The sequence below is a fragment of the Syngnathoides biaculeatus genome, chromosome 5 (genome assembly GCF_019802595.1).
Source record: "Syngnathoides biaculeatus isolate LvHL_M chromosome 5, ASM1980259v1, whole genome shotgun sequence".
NCBI lineage: Eukaryota > Metazoa > Chordata > Actinopteri > Syngnathiformes > Syngnathidae > Syngnathoides > Syngnathoides biaculeatus.
Window position 1 is genome coordinate 9,220,823 of NC_084644.1, and position 18,358 is coordinate 9,239,180.

Below are 18,358 nucleotides of genomic sequence, written 5' to 3' on the forward strand. Positions count from 1 at the left end.
AACACATTTTTGGCTTGTCTTCTGTGTAACCGCGGCCCGCGGTGTGAGTTAGGGAGTGAGACACACGTGTTCGACATTGATTTTTTTTCATTTTATTTTATCTGTGCTTCTTTGATGGAAGCATAGTTCTAGCGGTTAGCATGCTTGCCTAAAAGTTCTGCGATCTGGGTGTTCGCATTTATGCTCTCCCCGAGCTTGCGTAGGTTTTCACATCTCCGAATAATGCACGTTAGCTTAGTTTGAAAATGCTAAATTGTCCATAGTTGTGAATGTGACTGTTTTTTTGGGGTTTTTTTTGCGTTTATTTGACCTGCAATTGGCTCGTGGTGAGTCCAGGATGTTTCCCACCTGGGGTTGCAAAAGGGTGGAAGGATATCTTCCCAAAACACTGCTGCCCTGGGAAAAAAATGGTCAGAATCACACGAGATTTAAAAAAACAAATGAAAAAAAACTACTACAGGGGAGCTACAATATCTTTTTAGTTCTACTCAGCACTCAGGATTTGCGTATGAAGAGAAAGCCTTGTAGACAGTTTTGTAGAATAGATCTATAAGTTCTTTCTAATATTTCTCAGGTGGTGCCTGTAGCTTTCTATATGTATGCTAGAATGGAGAACTATGATCTATTTTTCCAGTTCTATTCGGCACTCAATTACCAGGCTTTGCAGGGAAAGCATTCTCGATTGTTTTACTGATGAAACGTTTTGCTTTCTTATTTATACCAGTTTGTATGTGTTTACTGTAGCTTTCTGTAATGGACTGAGGACTGGTTATGCCGGAATGGGAGAGGTTTGATCGCTACTTCTGGTTAAGTTGAGAATTTGAGCTTACAAGCTCACAAATACCCCCTCGTAGATCATGAAAATGTTGTCCATGGGCAGTATGATAATGCTCTTTTTCCCTCCAAAAAAGATGTTTTTAAGTTATATTTTTTAAGCTTAAAACAATGGTTTAAAAAAATGGACCAAGAAACAGTTTTCATACATTTGCTGCCCTTAGGTATAGATGATATTGTGATCTGCAGTGAAAGCAGGGAGCAGGCGGAGGAACAATTAGAAAGATGGAGGGTACGCACTGGACAGGAGAGGAATGAAGATTAGCCGAAGTAAAATAGTAATAGATGTGCGTGAATGAGAGGGCCGGAGGAGGAAGAGTGAAGCTCCAGGGAGAAGAGATGGCGAAGGTGGACGACTTCAAATACTTGGGGTCAACAATACAGAGCAATGAAGAGTGCGGTAAGGAAGTGAGGAAACGGGTCCAAGCGGGGTGGAACAGCTTGCGGAAGGTGTCTGGTGTTCTATGTGACGGAAGAGTCTCCGCTAAGAGGAAGGGCATGATGAACGGATTAGAGATGGTGGCACGGGAGAAACGACAGGAAGCAGAACTGGAGGTGGCAGAAATTAAAAAGAAGGGTGCTGAGGACGGAGCTGCCAGGCACAAGAGCGAGAGGAAGACCAAAGAAAATATTGATCGATGTTGTGAGGGAGGACGTGTTAGAGAGGAAGCTGCACGAGATTGGCTTAGATGGAAAAAGATGACACGCTGTGGCGACCCCTAACCGGACAAGCCGAAAGGAAAAGGTATAGCTGTTTACACGCTGGAGAGCAATGTCGAAGGTGTAACATCCACAAATGGGATGTACAGTTCGTCCCGACCGCTACATCAGAGGCTTAAAGCGTGCTAATCCCGCTTGCTTCATCCAGCCAATCAGAGCTTAGTGTTGTGGTTGGTTGGTACCGAGCTTGGTAGCCCCCCCCCCCCCCCCCCTTTGCCCACTTTGATAGAAACTATGGCAACAAACGAGCTCGGAACCCCTCACCCCACCCCCTCAATCGAGTCGCACACTTATGTACCAGCTGCAGACAGTCATCAAAATGCCATTTTAGTGTGTGTCAATGTGTGTGTATATATTTGCGTATATGTACGTGTGGGTCGCTCGAGCTGAGGTGGTTGTGGTGTAATTGATCTGTTATATCGGCGAGAGTCACGAATGCCTTCCTGCCTGATTTGGAATGCGTGTCCGTTTTGTGAAAGTGTGTGAATCCGTTTGTCATTTTTATGCGTGTGCGTATGTGAGACGCTGTACCTCGCACACTTCCTGTTTCCCTTGATGGGAGCGGAGTAGATGTTGGGGGCCGATAGTCGCCCAGTGCCACTTCCTGGTCCCGCTGATAAGCGCAGTGAGCTCCAGATCGCTATCACGCACACACACAGACACACAAACACTCACACATTGCACTACACTACGCTACACAATGCACTACACACTCAAACGCACACGTGTGGGTCCAGAACCATGTTACCTGTTGACATGATGTAGCAGAGCCCTCTCAATGGCACCAAGGTGCCATCGCTGCATCCTATGTGTGTGTGTGTGTGTGTGTTTGTGCACGTTGTTGTCATGTCGCACACACACACAAACACAAGGCCGGGCCCCCCGTGAGAGACCCGTGATGTATTGAGGGAGAGGGCTGATTAATGAGCAGCGCTTATTCGAACATCTGTGTCAAAGATGGCGGCGAGGACGAGCCAGCCTTGGAAAAGCATGGGGGGGGGGGGGGAGTGAGAGAGAGCGAATATGAGAGAGCGAGGGAGCCCCTAGCCCAGATACACTGTAAATAAAACATGGACAGGTGGCTGGAGGAGAATTCGGGGGAGGCTAAGCGAGGAGATAGCGCAGGTAGCGGCGGGCTCGGTACGATTCACTCCATTAAAAGCTCGAGATAAAAAGGGCCAAAATCCAATAGGACAAAATAAAGAAGGCCGCCATGCATAAATGGATGAGGCATTAAAAGGAATATTTTGCCTCGCTAACCCTCCACTCAACTCAACTCAAATTGAATGAAGACTTTTTTTTGTTTTTTTTCAACGGAGCCACAAAAGACGGCTTTGTAATCCGCCGCATGTCCGAATGGGCCTCTTCCTGCTCGCCTCCAGTTTTGAGCACCAAATGTCCTTCGGAACCCCCCCGAACGCTTAAATGCTAATAATTGGCAACCAGCCCTACCCAGGCGTCGCTCCATATACGTTGATTGAACATTATGTTAAACTTATGCCCAGACCCATTGTGTGTACAGTAGAAGTGCACATGGTCATTATAAAATGAAATTCATAGAACAAATACTCAATTGTAGAAGCAGCGTTTCTGACAAATGCTTCACATCAGTGTTGCATGGAGTCCGCAACCGTCTGGGACCTATCAGTTGCTATTACGGCCCTCGACCAATCGACAGAATATTGTCATTATAGCATTAAAATAAAGAACAAATCCATCCATCCATCCATTTGCTGAGCCACTTATCCTCACAAGGGTCGCGGGAGAGCTGGTTCTCATCCCAGCTATCTTCGGGTAAAAACCGAGGTAGATCCTGAACTGGTTGCCCAAAACAAACAACCATTCGCACTCACATTCATACCTACGGGCAATTTAGAGTGCTAAATTGACCTACCCTGCATGTTTTTGGGATGTCGTTAGGAAACTAGAGTGCCCGGAGAAAACCCACATTGGCACGGGGAGAATATGCAAACTCCACCAAGGCGGAGCTGGGATTTGAACCCTGACACTCAGAACTCTGAGGCAGATGCTCTAACCCAAGGGTTCCCAGACTTTTTGACCCCAAGATTTAATTTTCAAGCAGCCAGCCTCTCACGAGCTACCGACGGTGCGGGTAGCGGGGTTGGGAGATGATGATTATGCTCCCAAACCGTTTTATTGTTAGTGCTATGTTGCCTCCTATATTTAAAATACAGAATTAGCTTTTTGTGCACTGTATTGTCTGGGCTTTCATCCTGGATCATTCTGCACTTTCTACCTTAGCTTGAGAGCAGACCTTTCCCACTCGGAAAAAAGAAAATCTCGTCCATCTTAACCACTTTTTCTTCCATTATTCACATACTCTAACAGTCATTGCATCTTTAAAAAAACGGCATTTCTTTCTTTTCTTTTCTTTCTCCGTTAATATCGAAAGTAAACATAAGCAGCATGTCTAGCTCGTCTTTGCTCTACGTTTTCCAGACTGTGTTGCTAACTAAAGCAGCGGCGGCGGACGCTGTCACTATAAAACACATTGATGGGCTGCATAACCACTAATATTTGTAATTATGAGTGTACGGCTTTAAGGGCGGGGGAGGGGTGTAAGGAGAGTTGCGAGAGTTTAGAGGAACGCCGTCCCGCGATCGACCAAGACTGCCGATCGACGCATTGAGCACCTCTGCTCTAACCAGTCGCTCAACCGTTCTGCCCAAACAAACAAATCTAATCGTATATATATATATATATATATATATATATATATATATATATATATATTTTTTTTTTTTTTTTTTTCCGCAAAATTGTTTACTGAATTTGAGAAACTTGCATCAGTTAGGCCTCCAAAAGTTTCAAACTTAAACTACTTTATTGATCTCTGAAGGAAATTAGTGACTCTCGGGAACATTAACGCTAGAGACGACAAGACACTTTGTTGTCTGACGTGCGATTTTTAGTTCTCACCGAGCAGTCAGTTAGTACTAGCGGTGTACTTGAGTTTGAAATGCCACTCAAGTCGCCAAATTCTCTCTCACAATCTAGTCATCGCTCGGGTGACCTTATTCAAGACCAGCTGCTCATCTGATAGATTTGAAAATAAAACGTCTTTATTTATTAATTCCTGACAACATCAGAGACATCCATTGAAGTTGCACACCTCAGATTACATTTCCATCAGAACATTTTTAAGAACAATTTTGTGTTTTTTGCAAACTTACATCAAAAATGTCAACAAACAAAAAAATACATTGCTAACCAAACCAAGCCAACTATGAACTATAAATTTGAAATGTCGCTTCTAACTTTGTTTCATTTTTTATTTTAACCCACAATGCTATTCCCGTCTGTTTTTCTTGTTATAAAACTGAATTATTGCTTGCAGAATATCTTTCCCAATGCATGTTGAAACCTGAATGATGTTCCAAAACAGTTTTAAGGTTAATGTTATGTTGCCTCTTATATTTAAAATACAGAATTAGCTTTTTGGGCAATGTATCGTCTGCGCTTTCATCATCAATGAGGCTGTGCCAATGTGGAATTTTAAAATTATCCACCATCTCATCCTGCACTTTCTACTTTGGCTTCAGACCAGACCTTTCTCATTCAAAAAAAGAGAAAATCTCATCCAGTTTGACCACTTTTTCTTCTATTATTCACATATCCCAGTGTTTGTAATTATGAGTGTACCCCTTTAAAATGGAGGGGCCGGTGTCAGGTAAACCAGGAAGTAGAGTGTGTGGCCTGGTGTGGCCAAGCTAGTGTTTAAAAAAAAAAAAAACACGTCAGGCTGTAGTTAACTGCGCTGGATCTGTTTTCCTCTGAGTAAGAATGTGCGACAAATGCGCATTTGCGCAGTTGCGCAGCTTAGAGGGGACATTGGTTGCAGTGTAGCGTGGTTCTCGTTAGCAATCGAAAAGCAGCATTTGGGATCAGCTGCTCGGTGTATGGAAACCCCCCCCCCCCATTTTGTTTGCACTTCTTGCCCAAAGTGTGCTTTTATGTTCTCATATTTAAATCACTATTATGTGGGGTGCAATTCTAGTCGGCACTTTCGTGGCAGCATTCTGGACATGCTGCAAAGATAGATTACAATTTTTCTTCATTTTGTTTATACTTCTTGCCCAAAATGCGATTTTATGATCTCACAGTTTAATCACTGATATTAATAGCGACGGAGTGTATTTATCACCGACACTCAAGTAGCAGCATTCCGGACCAGCTGTGAGATGAATGGAGTTTTGTTTTTTTTTCCCACCCATTTTGTTTGCAATTCTTGTCCGAAGTGTGATTGTATTTTTTCATAGTTGAACTACTGTTCTTAATACCAGGGAAGTGTAGACTTTGACTTTGCACCTGGCTAGCAACATTTTGCATAAATTGCTATATGGATGGATTATTTTCCCATTTTTGTTTACTCTTCTCGTCCAAAGTGTGACTGGATGTTCTCATAGTTGAATCACTGTTATTAATAGCAGTGGAGTGTACCGCAGTTCTCCTCGTCACTCGAGTAGCACATTCTGGACCAGCTGATGGATTTTTTTTTCCGCCCCGTTTTGTTTGCATACAATCGGCACGCATTTCCACCCTTATGCGTTATAAAAAAATAACACAAACGAGGGGGTGACGGGGAGGTCAGGAGTCGAGGGATCACCTCCCGTTGTTGCCGAGGAGCATCGCCGGCTTCGCGGCGGAGCTTGCCGCTCTTGCCAACAACCTCCCCCAGCGCATACATTACAGAAAATGATAAAGAAGGCCTATACCTGTAATTTGAAAACAGATGGTCTGGCTGTTTTGAATATGTATGACGATCGAAAAGTGTTTTTTTTTTTCCGCCTCCCCCTCCCGCGCGAACCTTGATATTCACCCGGAGGCCAGCGAGGTGTTAAAACATTCATTTTAATAATGAAGAGCCACTATGGAGGAGGAGAAGCATCTCTTTGCTTATCTACGAGGAAGGCGAGGATGAGGAGGGGGGCGTTCGGTCCGATGAGACGGGAGCGTGCGGCCGACACGCTCGCCGCGACCCGCCGGCTCCTTTAAGTCCGACTTCCCGACAGATTGTTCAAACCGAGCCAGCTGCTGCAATTATTATTATTAAAGGACTATGTGCTGCCCTTCTGAAGGTAAAGATCTCTTTTTTCGTTTCAACAGATGCACAGCTTCCCCTCGTGATTAAAAAAACAAAAAACAAAGAAAAACTCCAGACAAACTCGGTGGCATTTGATAAAAAGGAGAACAGACAAAGGCCTTGTGTCAGTTTTACTTTGTTGCACCAGACCCAATCTGCTTGCATGCCTGATGTGTTTCACCTGCCTTTTTTTCTCGATTTCCTTGCTGTCACAGTGCAGCCGTCCTCTGTTGTACTGTCGTTGCCTTTTTGCGTGTCAAGGCTCCATCTTTGAAGGGGAAATCCAGTGGTTTGCATTAACAATGTATCCAATAGGTCATGTAATATGTTATATCGTCTCTCATTTAATAGTGTTTCGAGAAGATTTTCATCGACAATTGCGAATTTTCAGGGGCGCTGCCATTTTTGCGAGTCCCATGATCTATGTGACGTGTACCATGCCGTTCCAAACTCTGGCTTACATGGGACACCATTTATGCCCAGCGCTGATTTCACTGATTTATCCTCATCTGATAAAGAAATAGCAGTATCGGTTGATCGGGAAGACGGAGGAATACTTCCAGATTTGACCCTGTGGCTGTAATTAATGTTGAATATACGGATGGTTCTTTGGACGGAATGACGCGGAGTCTGACTACTCGGAGGCCGTTAGCCCCGGACGCCGAAGCTTGGCTAAAGGCCCGCCGCCGGAGCTTGTGGCCCGCCTTCGGTGGCGGCGGAGGCCTTTAGCCTAGCTTCGGCGTCCCGGGCTAATGAAGCAGTAGGCCCACGGGAGCAGCCGCGGATGGTTCTTTGGATGGGCTCCGCCGCCGGAAATCTCAAATCCGTATGGAAGTATTCCTCCGTTTTCCTGATCAACCGATACTGCTGTTTCTTCATCAGATGAGGATAAATATGAGAAATTGGCGCTGGGCATAAATGGTGTCTCATGTAATCGAGTCTTTGTTGCGGCACGGTACACGTTACATCCGCGCACGTAGGTCATGTGACTCGCGAAAATGCCAGCGCCCCTAAAAATTTTGTAATTGTTGATCAAATCTTTTCAAAACACTATTAAATGAGAGTGATTTAACATCATGTTGTCAAAATTGGGTACATGTTACATGACTTATTGGATACACTGTTCATTCTGTTCTGTTCAGCACTGGATTTCCCCTTTAAGCACTTTTTCTGGCAATTGCTTCAAATGTGTTGTACTGAGTCCACCAACCCTTTAGCGAATTCCTAAAACAACCTAGACCATTGGACTGCAGATGGTCACTGGACCGTTAAAATGACTGAATACTTAGTTCTTTAAGCATTGTTTGTGACAAATACTGTATTTTCTGCATCATAAAGCGCACCTAAAAGCTTTTCATTTTCTCAAAAGCAGACTGTGCGCCTTATATATGGATCACTATTAAGACTTTACTGCAGCTCTGTCTAATGGATGCATAACATAACCCCAGTCTCTACTGTAGCGTCTATTCAATGCGCCTTATAACACGGTGCGCCTTATATATGAAAAACACCTTTTGAAACATGCCATTCATTGAAGGTGCGCCTTATAGTGCGGAAAATAGGGTACTTCACATTAGTGTTGCATCGTCATATGTCTGGCACCTGGGGACTGCTTTTAAAATCACAAATCTTTTAAAGTGTTTACTTGGATGAAGCGCTGTTTCTGACAACTCCTTCACATCTGCGTTGCGTGGCACTTGTGAACTGGTGTTCCGTCACAGGACCATCTGACTACGTAGAGTACGGTCATGGTGTGTTTAAAAGCACAGGAGTAATCCTGTAGTTAGTCACGTCCATGCAACACAAATGCAAATGCAGACTAACATCTGGCGTACCTGCCATTAGAGTCCTGGACCATTTGACTGTATATTCCAATTTTACAATTAAAATAACTGTAAAACAGTAATATTTATGTGCAAAAGCAGTGTTTCGGGGACTCCAGTGTTACTTAGCGTCAACATAAATTTCCGGTACTCATGAACAGTCTGTGACCTTTGAACTGTGTACAGTCATTATAACATTAGAATCCCTGTTTCTGACATGTGCTTCACATCTGTGCTGCTTTGGGGACAAAAACTTTGCGTGCTTTTATAGTCATGACCATTTGACAGCATATAGTCAATAATGCATGAAAATTACAGAACCAAAATTAAGTTGTAGGTGCAATTTTTTTCTAGCAATGCTGCACATCCGTGTTTTACGGCAGTTTCGAACTGATACTCCATCCCGTGACCGTTTGACTCAATATCGTCACCACAGCATTAAAATCACTTAGCTGACATTGAATTTTATGAACGCCGTTTTTGATAACTGCTTGACATCCGTGTTGCATGGAATGTTGGAACCGCGAGGGCCGTATTAGCTTTAAAATCACGGAACTAATGAGTTTTGTAAGCAGTTTCTGACAGCTGCTTCACATCTATGTTGAATGGCGTCAGCACCGACTTCTGGCATCTGCGAACTGTTAATTTAACTTCGGGTTACCATATTTGTAACCGTCCCTTTTATTTCTCCTCGCCCCCGAGCGTTCTGTCGGCTTCTTATTCATTTATTTATTTTTTTATTCCACAAGGAGATTCTAATATCTCTCTCTTTTCCCGCCCCTCTGCCTCTCTCAATCAATCTCTCTTTCAGAGTATGATTTCCTCCATTGTCAACAGCACTTACTATGCAAATGTGTCGGCGGCAAAGTGTCAAGAATTTGGGCGCTGGTATAAACATTTCAAGAAGACAAAGGATATGATGGGTAAGCAGAACTGGGCGGGGCGGGTTTCCGGCAAAAATGTGACACGCACACTTTTGTCCTTCGCACACAGGCACTAATACAATATGTTGTCTGACTAAGTGCGCCTTTGTCTCGCTGCTGTCACATGAAGTGGCCGACACATTTTTATCTTGTTATCTAATAATTTGAGATTACGCCGCACTGTTTAGCAGCTGATCTGACTTTGCTTTGATTTGATCCAATCACGCCACCAACCAACGGAGGCTTCTGGATCTTTTTGAGCTCTCATTTGTGTCCAATTATGTGCATACAGTTGAAGCCAGAAGCTCACACATATTTCATTTTTTTTGTCTCACTGTCGAAAGTCAAATCGGACTCAACCTCTTCTGTTTCAGGCCAGTCAGGATCACCAAAATTATTTAATTTTGTTAAGTGCCACACTAATGACGGAGAAAATTTCTTAGAGAATTTTATCTTGTTTCCTTTGAGGATCTAGAGCTTACATACTGTACATTTCTCGAGTATCATCTCCGGTACATGACTCCAGAAGTTAAGATTTTTGTCTTGCTCTCTTTCTGCAAACTGTAATCTGTCTTTTTTATTTTTTTCGGAGAACTCGTTTCACTACAGATACTGACACGTTCTTACCAGCTTCATCCAGGATTTTCACAAAGTCTTTAGCTTGTGTTCCGGGGTTCATCCGCACATTTCGGACCAAAACACGTTCATCTCTGGGACACAGAGGCTTTCCCCTTCCTGAGCGGTGTGATGGCTGCACATTCCCATGATGTTTAAACTTGCGTATAATAATTTGAACGGATGAGCGTGGCACTTTCGTCTGGAAATTGCACCCAAGGATGAGCCAGACTAATGTCTATGATTCTTTCTCTAATTTCCTGAACGATTCATTTTGATTTTCCCTCTAGTTCAAATGAGGAAGCAGAGTGTTTGAGGTGTGACCAATTTAATCATATGTTGTCAGTTCACCTATCGGGAACTTCCAAAGCGATCATCATCTGGGCTTCCCCAGGTTCTTTAAGTACATGGTACACGTGTATGCAAAGTGCATTGTGTATGCAAACTTTTGCCCTAAAAAAATATACAATTCTCCAAGAAATTCTCTCTTAGTGTTGTGTCATTTTAACAAAATTAAATAATTTTTGTGATCCTGACTGACCTGAAACTGGAGGGGTTTAGTCTGATTGGACTTCAGACAGTGAAGCAAAATATGAAATGTGTGATTTTGCACAGTGTATGTAAATGTCTGGCTTCAATTGTACAGTATATAGAACTACAGTAATGTACTATGGTTTGCGATCAATTAAAAAGTCTTGGAATGATACAGCGTAAAGTGCTAAGGTTGAACAATTGCTTTATAGGATGAAAATCACTTATGTAATATTTGTCTGTATGAGCACTGTTTTAGATAATTGCTTCACATCTGTGTCGCATCGACTCCACCAACTTCTGGCACTTGCCAGTCCAGCCCAGGACCGTTGCGCTGGATCTGCTCCTCATAGTCATAAAATCACTGAAATATTATTGAGTTATCTAAGTATTGTTTCTGACAGCTCTGTGTTGCAAAGAGTCCATCAACCGACATCTGGCACCCGTCAGCTGTTTAGGGTCATTACAGCATTAAAATCCCCAAGCTAATATTTTGATGAACATTTTTTTTAACGCTGTTTTAAATCTGTGTTGCATGGAGTCCCCCATCCAACTTCTGGAAAACCTTTAGCCATACATGGCCATTTTAGCGTTACTTTTACGAAATTAAAATTCTGTTATATACGGTTTTTGAGAACTGCTTCAGATCTTTGTTGCACGAAGCACCGAAATATGTTTTATTTTTTTGATGAGACTGAATTGTTTGTCGAGATTTTATTGTGTTTAAAAAAAAAATCATTCATGTGAGCCACGATGCTAAGAAATTGCGCTACAGATTGCTAAGGCTAATATTTGTTGTTTTTCATGGTAGAGATGACAGCGTGAAAAATGAAAAATGCTTAAGCAACAAGGTGTTGCGATGCTGTCTCATCAAGCCGCAGGAACAATGCAGTATTTGGCACACCCTTTTCGACGCGCCCACACGTAGCGTAGATAGCGTAGCATTGCGCAATACTTCCTGCAGCTGTTATTCATTGATGCGGCTGGCTGGCATATCTAAACTGTGATCTGTTTCCTCACCGTGCCACTTTGTGTGTGTCTGTGTGCACGTGTGTGTGTGTGTGTGTGTGTGTGTGCCCTCCTTATAGGCATCCGCCAACCTTCCCAGCTGGAAGGCTACTTGGGCACATGCGTCCTTCGAGAGAGCCCCCGTGCTAATGCACTAGGTATGTTCTAGCATGTGTACATATCTGTCCATACACACACAAGCATGCACACCGACGCACAAAACACTGGGATGAAGGAAGCCATTGTGTTTAAATTACAGGTAGGACTTTAACGCATTGATTGTGCTTAATTGCTCACAAACACATTTGTGAAAAAAGAAATAAATGACGGGCGGCATGTTGGCTCAGCTAGTAAAGCGCTGGCCTCACAGTTCTGAGGACCGGGTTCCATCCCAGCCCCGCCTGTGTGGAGTTTGCATGTTGTCCCCGTGCCTGCGTGGATTTTCTCGGTGCACTCTGGTTTCCTCCCACATCCCAAAAAACATGCAACAATAATTGGACACTCTAAATTGCCCCTAGGTGTGATTCTGAGTGTACTGTTTGTCTCGATGTGCCCTGCGGTTGGCTGGCGACCAGTTCAGAGTGTACCCCGCCCCCTGCCCGTTGACAGCTGGGATAGGCTCCAGCACTCCTGCGACCCTCGTGAGGATAAGCGGCAAAGAAAATGGGTGGGAAAGTGAACAAATAACGCCACAGTTTGGTTGTCTGCGCTCACTTGGAGTCAGTTTGGATGGAAGAGAAACACAAAATGGACGGATGGATTATTTTAAGCCTATGGCTGCGTTGGGATTCACTCCCTTTCCACTATATAGTGGGTCGGCCATTTTTTTTTTTGTACTCCTCAAATGTGTAGCGAGTCTCGCTTGTTCCCTATACAGTATATTTATCCCAGAATGCATTTTTGGAAAATAGCAAAGCACCAATGGTCACTACCAAAGCAATATATCCCATGATGCTTTCCACACAGATAAAAATCAACACACTGGAACAAAAAGTGCTTTGTGTCCTTTTGTAAAATGCACTCATCTTAAAAAAAAAATAATTCTAACCCATTTATTTGTTCCACACTTTGATGTTGAGGCACTACGTTGTAATCAATGTGACGGCAATGACAAAATTGTTGTGTTTGAAACAGTTTTTTTATCTGACTGATGTGTGTACTATACAGTCCACTGTATTCTTATAGAAAGATTAGTGAGTCTTTGGTGAATTGATTCATCCCTAGAGTAAAGTTTATAGTCCACTTAATCAAAATCTCAATTTTCTGTAGTAATCAGGGAATAGGGAACGACTAAATGATCCCAAACAGTTGTAACTTTAGAGCATCGTCTTTTTGAAAAAATTGAATATTATGAGGAATTTTTTTTGTGGGGTAGGGGGAGTAACATTCATTCATTTTCCAAGCCGCTTATCCTCACAGGGGTCCCGGGAGTGCTGGAGCCTATCCCAGCTATCATCGGGTAGGAGGCGGGGTACACCCTGAACTGGTTGCCAGCCAATCATAAGGCACGTAGAGACAGACAAGTAGTCGCACTCTACTACTACTACACCTAGGGGAAATTTAGAGTCTCCCGTTAATGCTTTTTATTTTCGGGTGTGAGAGGAAACCGGAGTGCCCGGAGAAAATTCACACAGGCACATGGGAGAACATGCAAACTCCACACAGGCAGGGCTGGGATTTGAACCCCAATCCTCAGAACCGTGAGGCCAACGCTCTCACCAGTTGTCCCACGGTGCCGCCAACATGAGAATTATATAACCATAATTATTCAGGGTAGAAATGAAAACTTTACAGAGTGACAGTCAACTGGGCAGTTTTGGAGCAGCATTAAAAATGGAATCGAAATGATTCAGTTCTTATCAATTCCCTCCCCTGCTCATTTCTCACCTAACCTCACCCCCTCAATCCCTCCTTCACCCCCGCGGCCCACATCACGTTCCCATTGTCCCTTTAATCCCGGGCTCTTTTGTCGCACCATCCCACACGGGGACCACTGCTCCTCCCCCTCCTTTTTTAGGGACGGCGTGCATCCTCCTCTCCTCTATTCAATTTTCATGGCAGTGCCCCCCAGCACTAACACGCACACACATTCACATACAAGTCATACCATCAGAGACACGGGAATGGCAGGGATTATGGGGAAAAGAAGACATGATTATTACCAAGATGATTTTTTTTTTGTTTTGTTCCTCCCACTAACCCTTTACCCCCCCCCCCCACCTCCACACAAACACACACACCCTCCTGTCGTCATTTATTTTTGACAAATGCTCAATAGACTCATCTCGGCCGCTCGCTTTGTGCTCGCTGACAGTCGAGAAACGGGCGAGACGATCTTTGGAAAAGGTCCACGCGCTTTTAATCTCCTTCATCTGCTTAAAACACATATCGCTCCTCTCCGCCGTAACGGCGTTTTCATCAGGGTTTGTGAATGCGGCGTGCGGAGGTGTGCGCGTCTGAATGCCGTCCCCTCGTTTTTATTTCATTTACAAAGACAAAAAGGCAAACATTCATCATTTGCAGAATTGATAATCAACGGGACGAGTTGGGAACATCTTTGAAACAAAATTATCATTGACTGACGTTGTGGCAAACTGGGTTCTCAGACCCGCTTAGTTATTAAAAATATAATGGCCCCCACCAAATAGAGATGTCCATCCTAAATATTTTGAGTTGGTGCCTTGCTCATAGACAAAAATCCTCTCCAAATGCCAATCCCAGTTTTCCGACCCATTTATTGACTCCAGTTACAATTTTGAACTCTGTGTTGTGCCCATATTTTCTCTTCACCTTCTTCCTTTCTTCCCCGCAGCCGAGATGGACGGCCTGTCCGACCTGTCCCCGCCCGGCTCCAACCACAACCACAACCACAACCACCTGGGCTTCTCCCAGCAACAGCAGCCCATCCCGGGTAGCACAGCGGAGCAGACGCCGTCGTCCCCGGTGCCCCCGCTGTCCCACGCCCCGCCGCCGCCCCCGCAGCACGGAGGGGCCCAAGCGGGCGCGCGGCAACCGCAGTTACCCCCCGGCCTGCACCACCCGGGCCTGGTGTCCACGCCCATCAGCCCACAGCTGGTCAACCAACAGCTGGTGATGGCGCAGATCCTCAATCAGCAGTACGCGGTCAACCGGCTGTTGGCGCAGCAGTCGCTGTCTCAACAGTACCTCAACCACCCGCCCGTCAACCGCAGCTCGCACGCCAAGCCCCTGGAGCCCCAAGTGGGATCCAACACGGAGGTGTCCTCCGAGATCTACCAATGGGTCCGGGATGAGCTCAAGCGGGCCGGCATCTCGCAGGCCGTCTTCGCCCGAGTGGCCTTCAACAGAACCCAGGTGAGCTGGCATGCATGAGGAGGCGATGGCTTCTGGGCTTCCATCCATGCTGAAATGTTGTTGTTGAAAATATCACAAAAATGTACAAAGTTAGAATAAAATAAAAAAAAAAATGAGAATTTATTGGAAGATTTTAAATATTTTTTAATCTACTTGTTTGTTGAGATCAAGTTTTATTTTGGGGGAGGAAAATCTTATTAGATACTCATATTTGAAAATAAAAATAAGATTCTGAGAAACACTAGTACTTTAAAAAAAAATATATATAGTCATATTGTTACAAGAATAAGACGCCCACACATTTGGAGAGGGAATTTTTTTTTTTTGTAAAGTTGTATGCTTAACTCATTCATGGGCAGGGTGGCAATTTTTTCCTCTAACAGGCCACAATCAAGGAAATAACGCTTCTGTTTTGTTTATGGTTAAGTTATATGATAACTTGAGGCATCCATGTTGGGTCAGGAAGGAAAGGGAAATAACTCTGTGCTAACTTTGACCGATGAGTCATCCTCTCCTGATACCAAATTATGGCTTCAGATTAAAACACTTAAATATTTAGATATACTGAAGGATATGATGCCTGAGAATCATGATGTCCCAAAAATGGGACGCTGCCCACGAATGCGCTAATAGAATAATCAGTTTTTGAAATACAAATCATATTGGAGACAAAGTTTTAATTTATTTGGGAAATACTGCTGATTTTAGATTAATTGTTGTTTTTCAAGAAAAAAAGTGAGCAAATCAGAAAAAGTTTTACCTCAAAAAGCAATCATAACCCTAGTCGTGTAATCATATTTAGGGACAGAACTTTTATTTTTGCGAGAATTACAATTTCAGGGAGTACAGTTTGCCCATGCCCATTCGCGGGTCACGTTAGCGGCCCCGCATATTCGCGGATTTTGCTTTCAAAGTTTTTTTCCCCCCACAATGTACCATATTTTCGCAACCATGGTGTGTATCTAAAATTCTTAAATTTTCTCCTATAAGATGACACTGACAAGGCAGTGAGGAACAATTGCAATGTTACTTTTGTACGCAGAAGGCGCTTACATTCCCCCACACGATGACAGTGTAGGCAAGTCATGAGTCAACATGTTGTTCACACTTATGGTGTCACATCAAAACTAAAATTATCACACCGCAAGTCCATTACATCTCCCCACCACTTTAAAGTATAACAATGACAGTAAGACAGAGAATAATGAGAATCCTTGTTATCTACCGCCCCTCCCCCCATAGTTCAATATGTACTATGTCACAAAAACAACAATCTGTTATCTGTGCCAGTAGAGGAATGTGGCCTTGACCTTACTGGGATAATTTATCAACTATTTTGATTTGTTTTTCTGTTTAATAAATGTTGCAGCAAGGGTGCAGGTGGAGGATAGAGCTGAGGGTGGGATTTATAGCCAGTCATCAAACTTGGCTGTCCTGCTCTGCCCACATGCAACGACAAAATCTCAAAACTTTCACAATTTACTGTTGCGCATCTGTCTAGTGTATATGCTTCAAATCGGGTCGCAGTGAGACAAAATCTCTAGGAAAGTCCATCTTTGAAGAAGCCCAAGGCTCGAAATGGCAAAACTGATAATAAAATGGCATCATTTAACCAAAAAAGATAACTATGTCTATCTTTTCGAACATGGCAACGCACAATGACAAAACAAAATGTACCCAATTTAGCATTGTCCTTCTGCTTTGTATACATGGTTCCATTCAAGTTAGCAATTTAACAAAATATGTAGTCCAAGTGTCCCCATGAAGAACACCCTGGAAACACCCAAAATAAACCTAAAATGACACCTCCAATGGCTGACTCCCTATGTTTTTGGGCAGGGCATGTGTTTTGCTAATTTTGCTCCTTGCCGATCAAGCACGTAAAATGGCAGATAATCTTACATCTCGTAAAATTATCCTATAAAATGACGTGTGTTAAGAATGGATTCGTCATGCTTTTAAACAATTTACCCCACTTGTAGACATTTTTTTGGCTGAAACATGTGACACCATATACAGTTGACATTCTCCTATGACTTTCAACTGGTTTGCACACTTCAGGAACCATCCAACCATCCGTTTCCTTCGCTCCTTGTCCTCGCACGGGTTGCGGGGAGTGCTGGAGCCAATCCCAGCTCTCATCGGGCAGGAGGCTGGGTACACCCTGAACCGGTTGCCAGCCAATCGCAGGGCACATGAAGACAGACAACAGTCGCACTCACAATCCCACCTCGGGGAAATTTAGAGTGTCCAAGTAATGTTGCTTGTTTTTGGGATGTGGGAGGAAACCGGAGTGCCCGGAGAAAACCCACGCAGGCACGGAGAACATGCAAACTCCACACAGGCGGGTCCGGGATTGAACCCGGAACCACAGAACTGTGAGGCCAACGCTTCAGGAACCAAAAACTTGATAACTGACCGCTGTTCAACCCTGTAGTATGCCACCAAAACTCTCTAAGTTTTTTTTTTTTTTTTAACCTGCAAAAGAAATTAATCCACATGGAAAATAAGTAAAATAGAAATTAAAAAGTAAGCTTCTATCTGTCTATTAGAATAATGAAAAATTCACCTTATTTATTAAATCACCCACGTCATAACAACGTACCAATGTATAATCCTACAGTAAGTTCACATTACATAATGACAAATCGCAACTTAGTGTTTGACAAATTAAAAAGGTGCTAAAATTCAGGACATATTTCCCGTCACCTTGTTTTGATAGCGAATCACACCTGTCGACGGCAACAGAATCGGCGCAGTGCGCAGCTGAGAGGCGACTAAAAAGTCCCCACTAACGCTGCACGGAACCCTGTTGACACACAAACAAGACGACGCGCTGATTGCCAGCTGTGGCGCGGGCCTAAGAATACATCCAAAATTACCCAGGAGGCTTTGGAACAAGTTTCACATATATTTGTTTGCCAGTAATTATCATTAATTGTCAGTTTTTTCCTCAAAAACCCGATATTACTTATTTGTGAGTCTGATTTCTGTTCACTACTTTTGACCGTTTTTATGGCATATGAAGAATAAGGGAGATTGTTTTCTCCTAAACACAGCTAGTAGTTGCCACCAATTCACGCAGCTCCTTCGTTTTTGTAGGCCCAGCACGTCCTGTCACTTTGACCAATTTTATTTAGTCTTGTGAAGACTGCAGTACATTGTCGTCACACAAGCAGCACAGCTAGTACTTGCAAGCAAAGACCATAGCACCTTAAAGGTCAAGTGTCAACCCTATAAACATTTGAATATAGATATTGTAAAGAGAAATACATATCACATTATTCACTTCAATGTCTATGCGAAAAAATGAATATGAGCGGAGAGTGCGTCATCCATGCGCAAAGTTGCGGAAGTGTCATTCAACGACATCCAAGTGGTCGCCATACTGGCTGCATTTACTGTCCGTGACGTCACCCCGGACATTCGCCATTGAAAACACGCTCTGGACCCTACTATGGGAGACG

The 18,358-nt window shown here is 43.6% G+C and overlaps 1 protein-coding gene across 4 annotated transcripts in view; it reads left to right on the plus strand.

Annotated features, from left to right (window-relative positions):
- satb1b (SATB homeobox 1b) overlaps nt 1-18,358 on the plus strand; it is a 78,296-nt gene that overhangs the window by 27,568 nt on the left and 32,370 nt on the right. For all 4 annotated transcript variants that reach the window (XM_061820113.1, XM_061820114.1, XM_061820115.1 and 1 more), the window contains exons 6-8: nt 9,293-9,404; nt 11,639-11,716; nt 14,371-14,891. In XM_061820113.1, the coding sequence (XP_061676097.1) occupies nt 9,293-9,404; nt 11,639-11,716; nt 14,371-14,891 (711 nt within the window). The remainder of the gene's footprint in view (nt 1-9,292; nt 9,405-11,638; nt 11,717-14,370; nt 14,892-18,358) is intronic.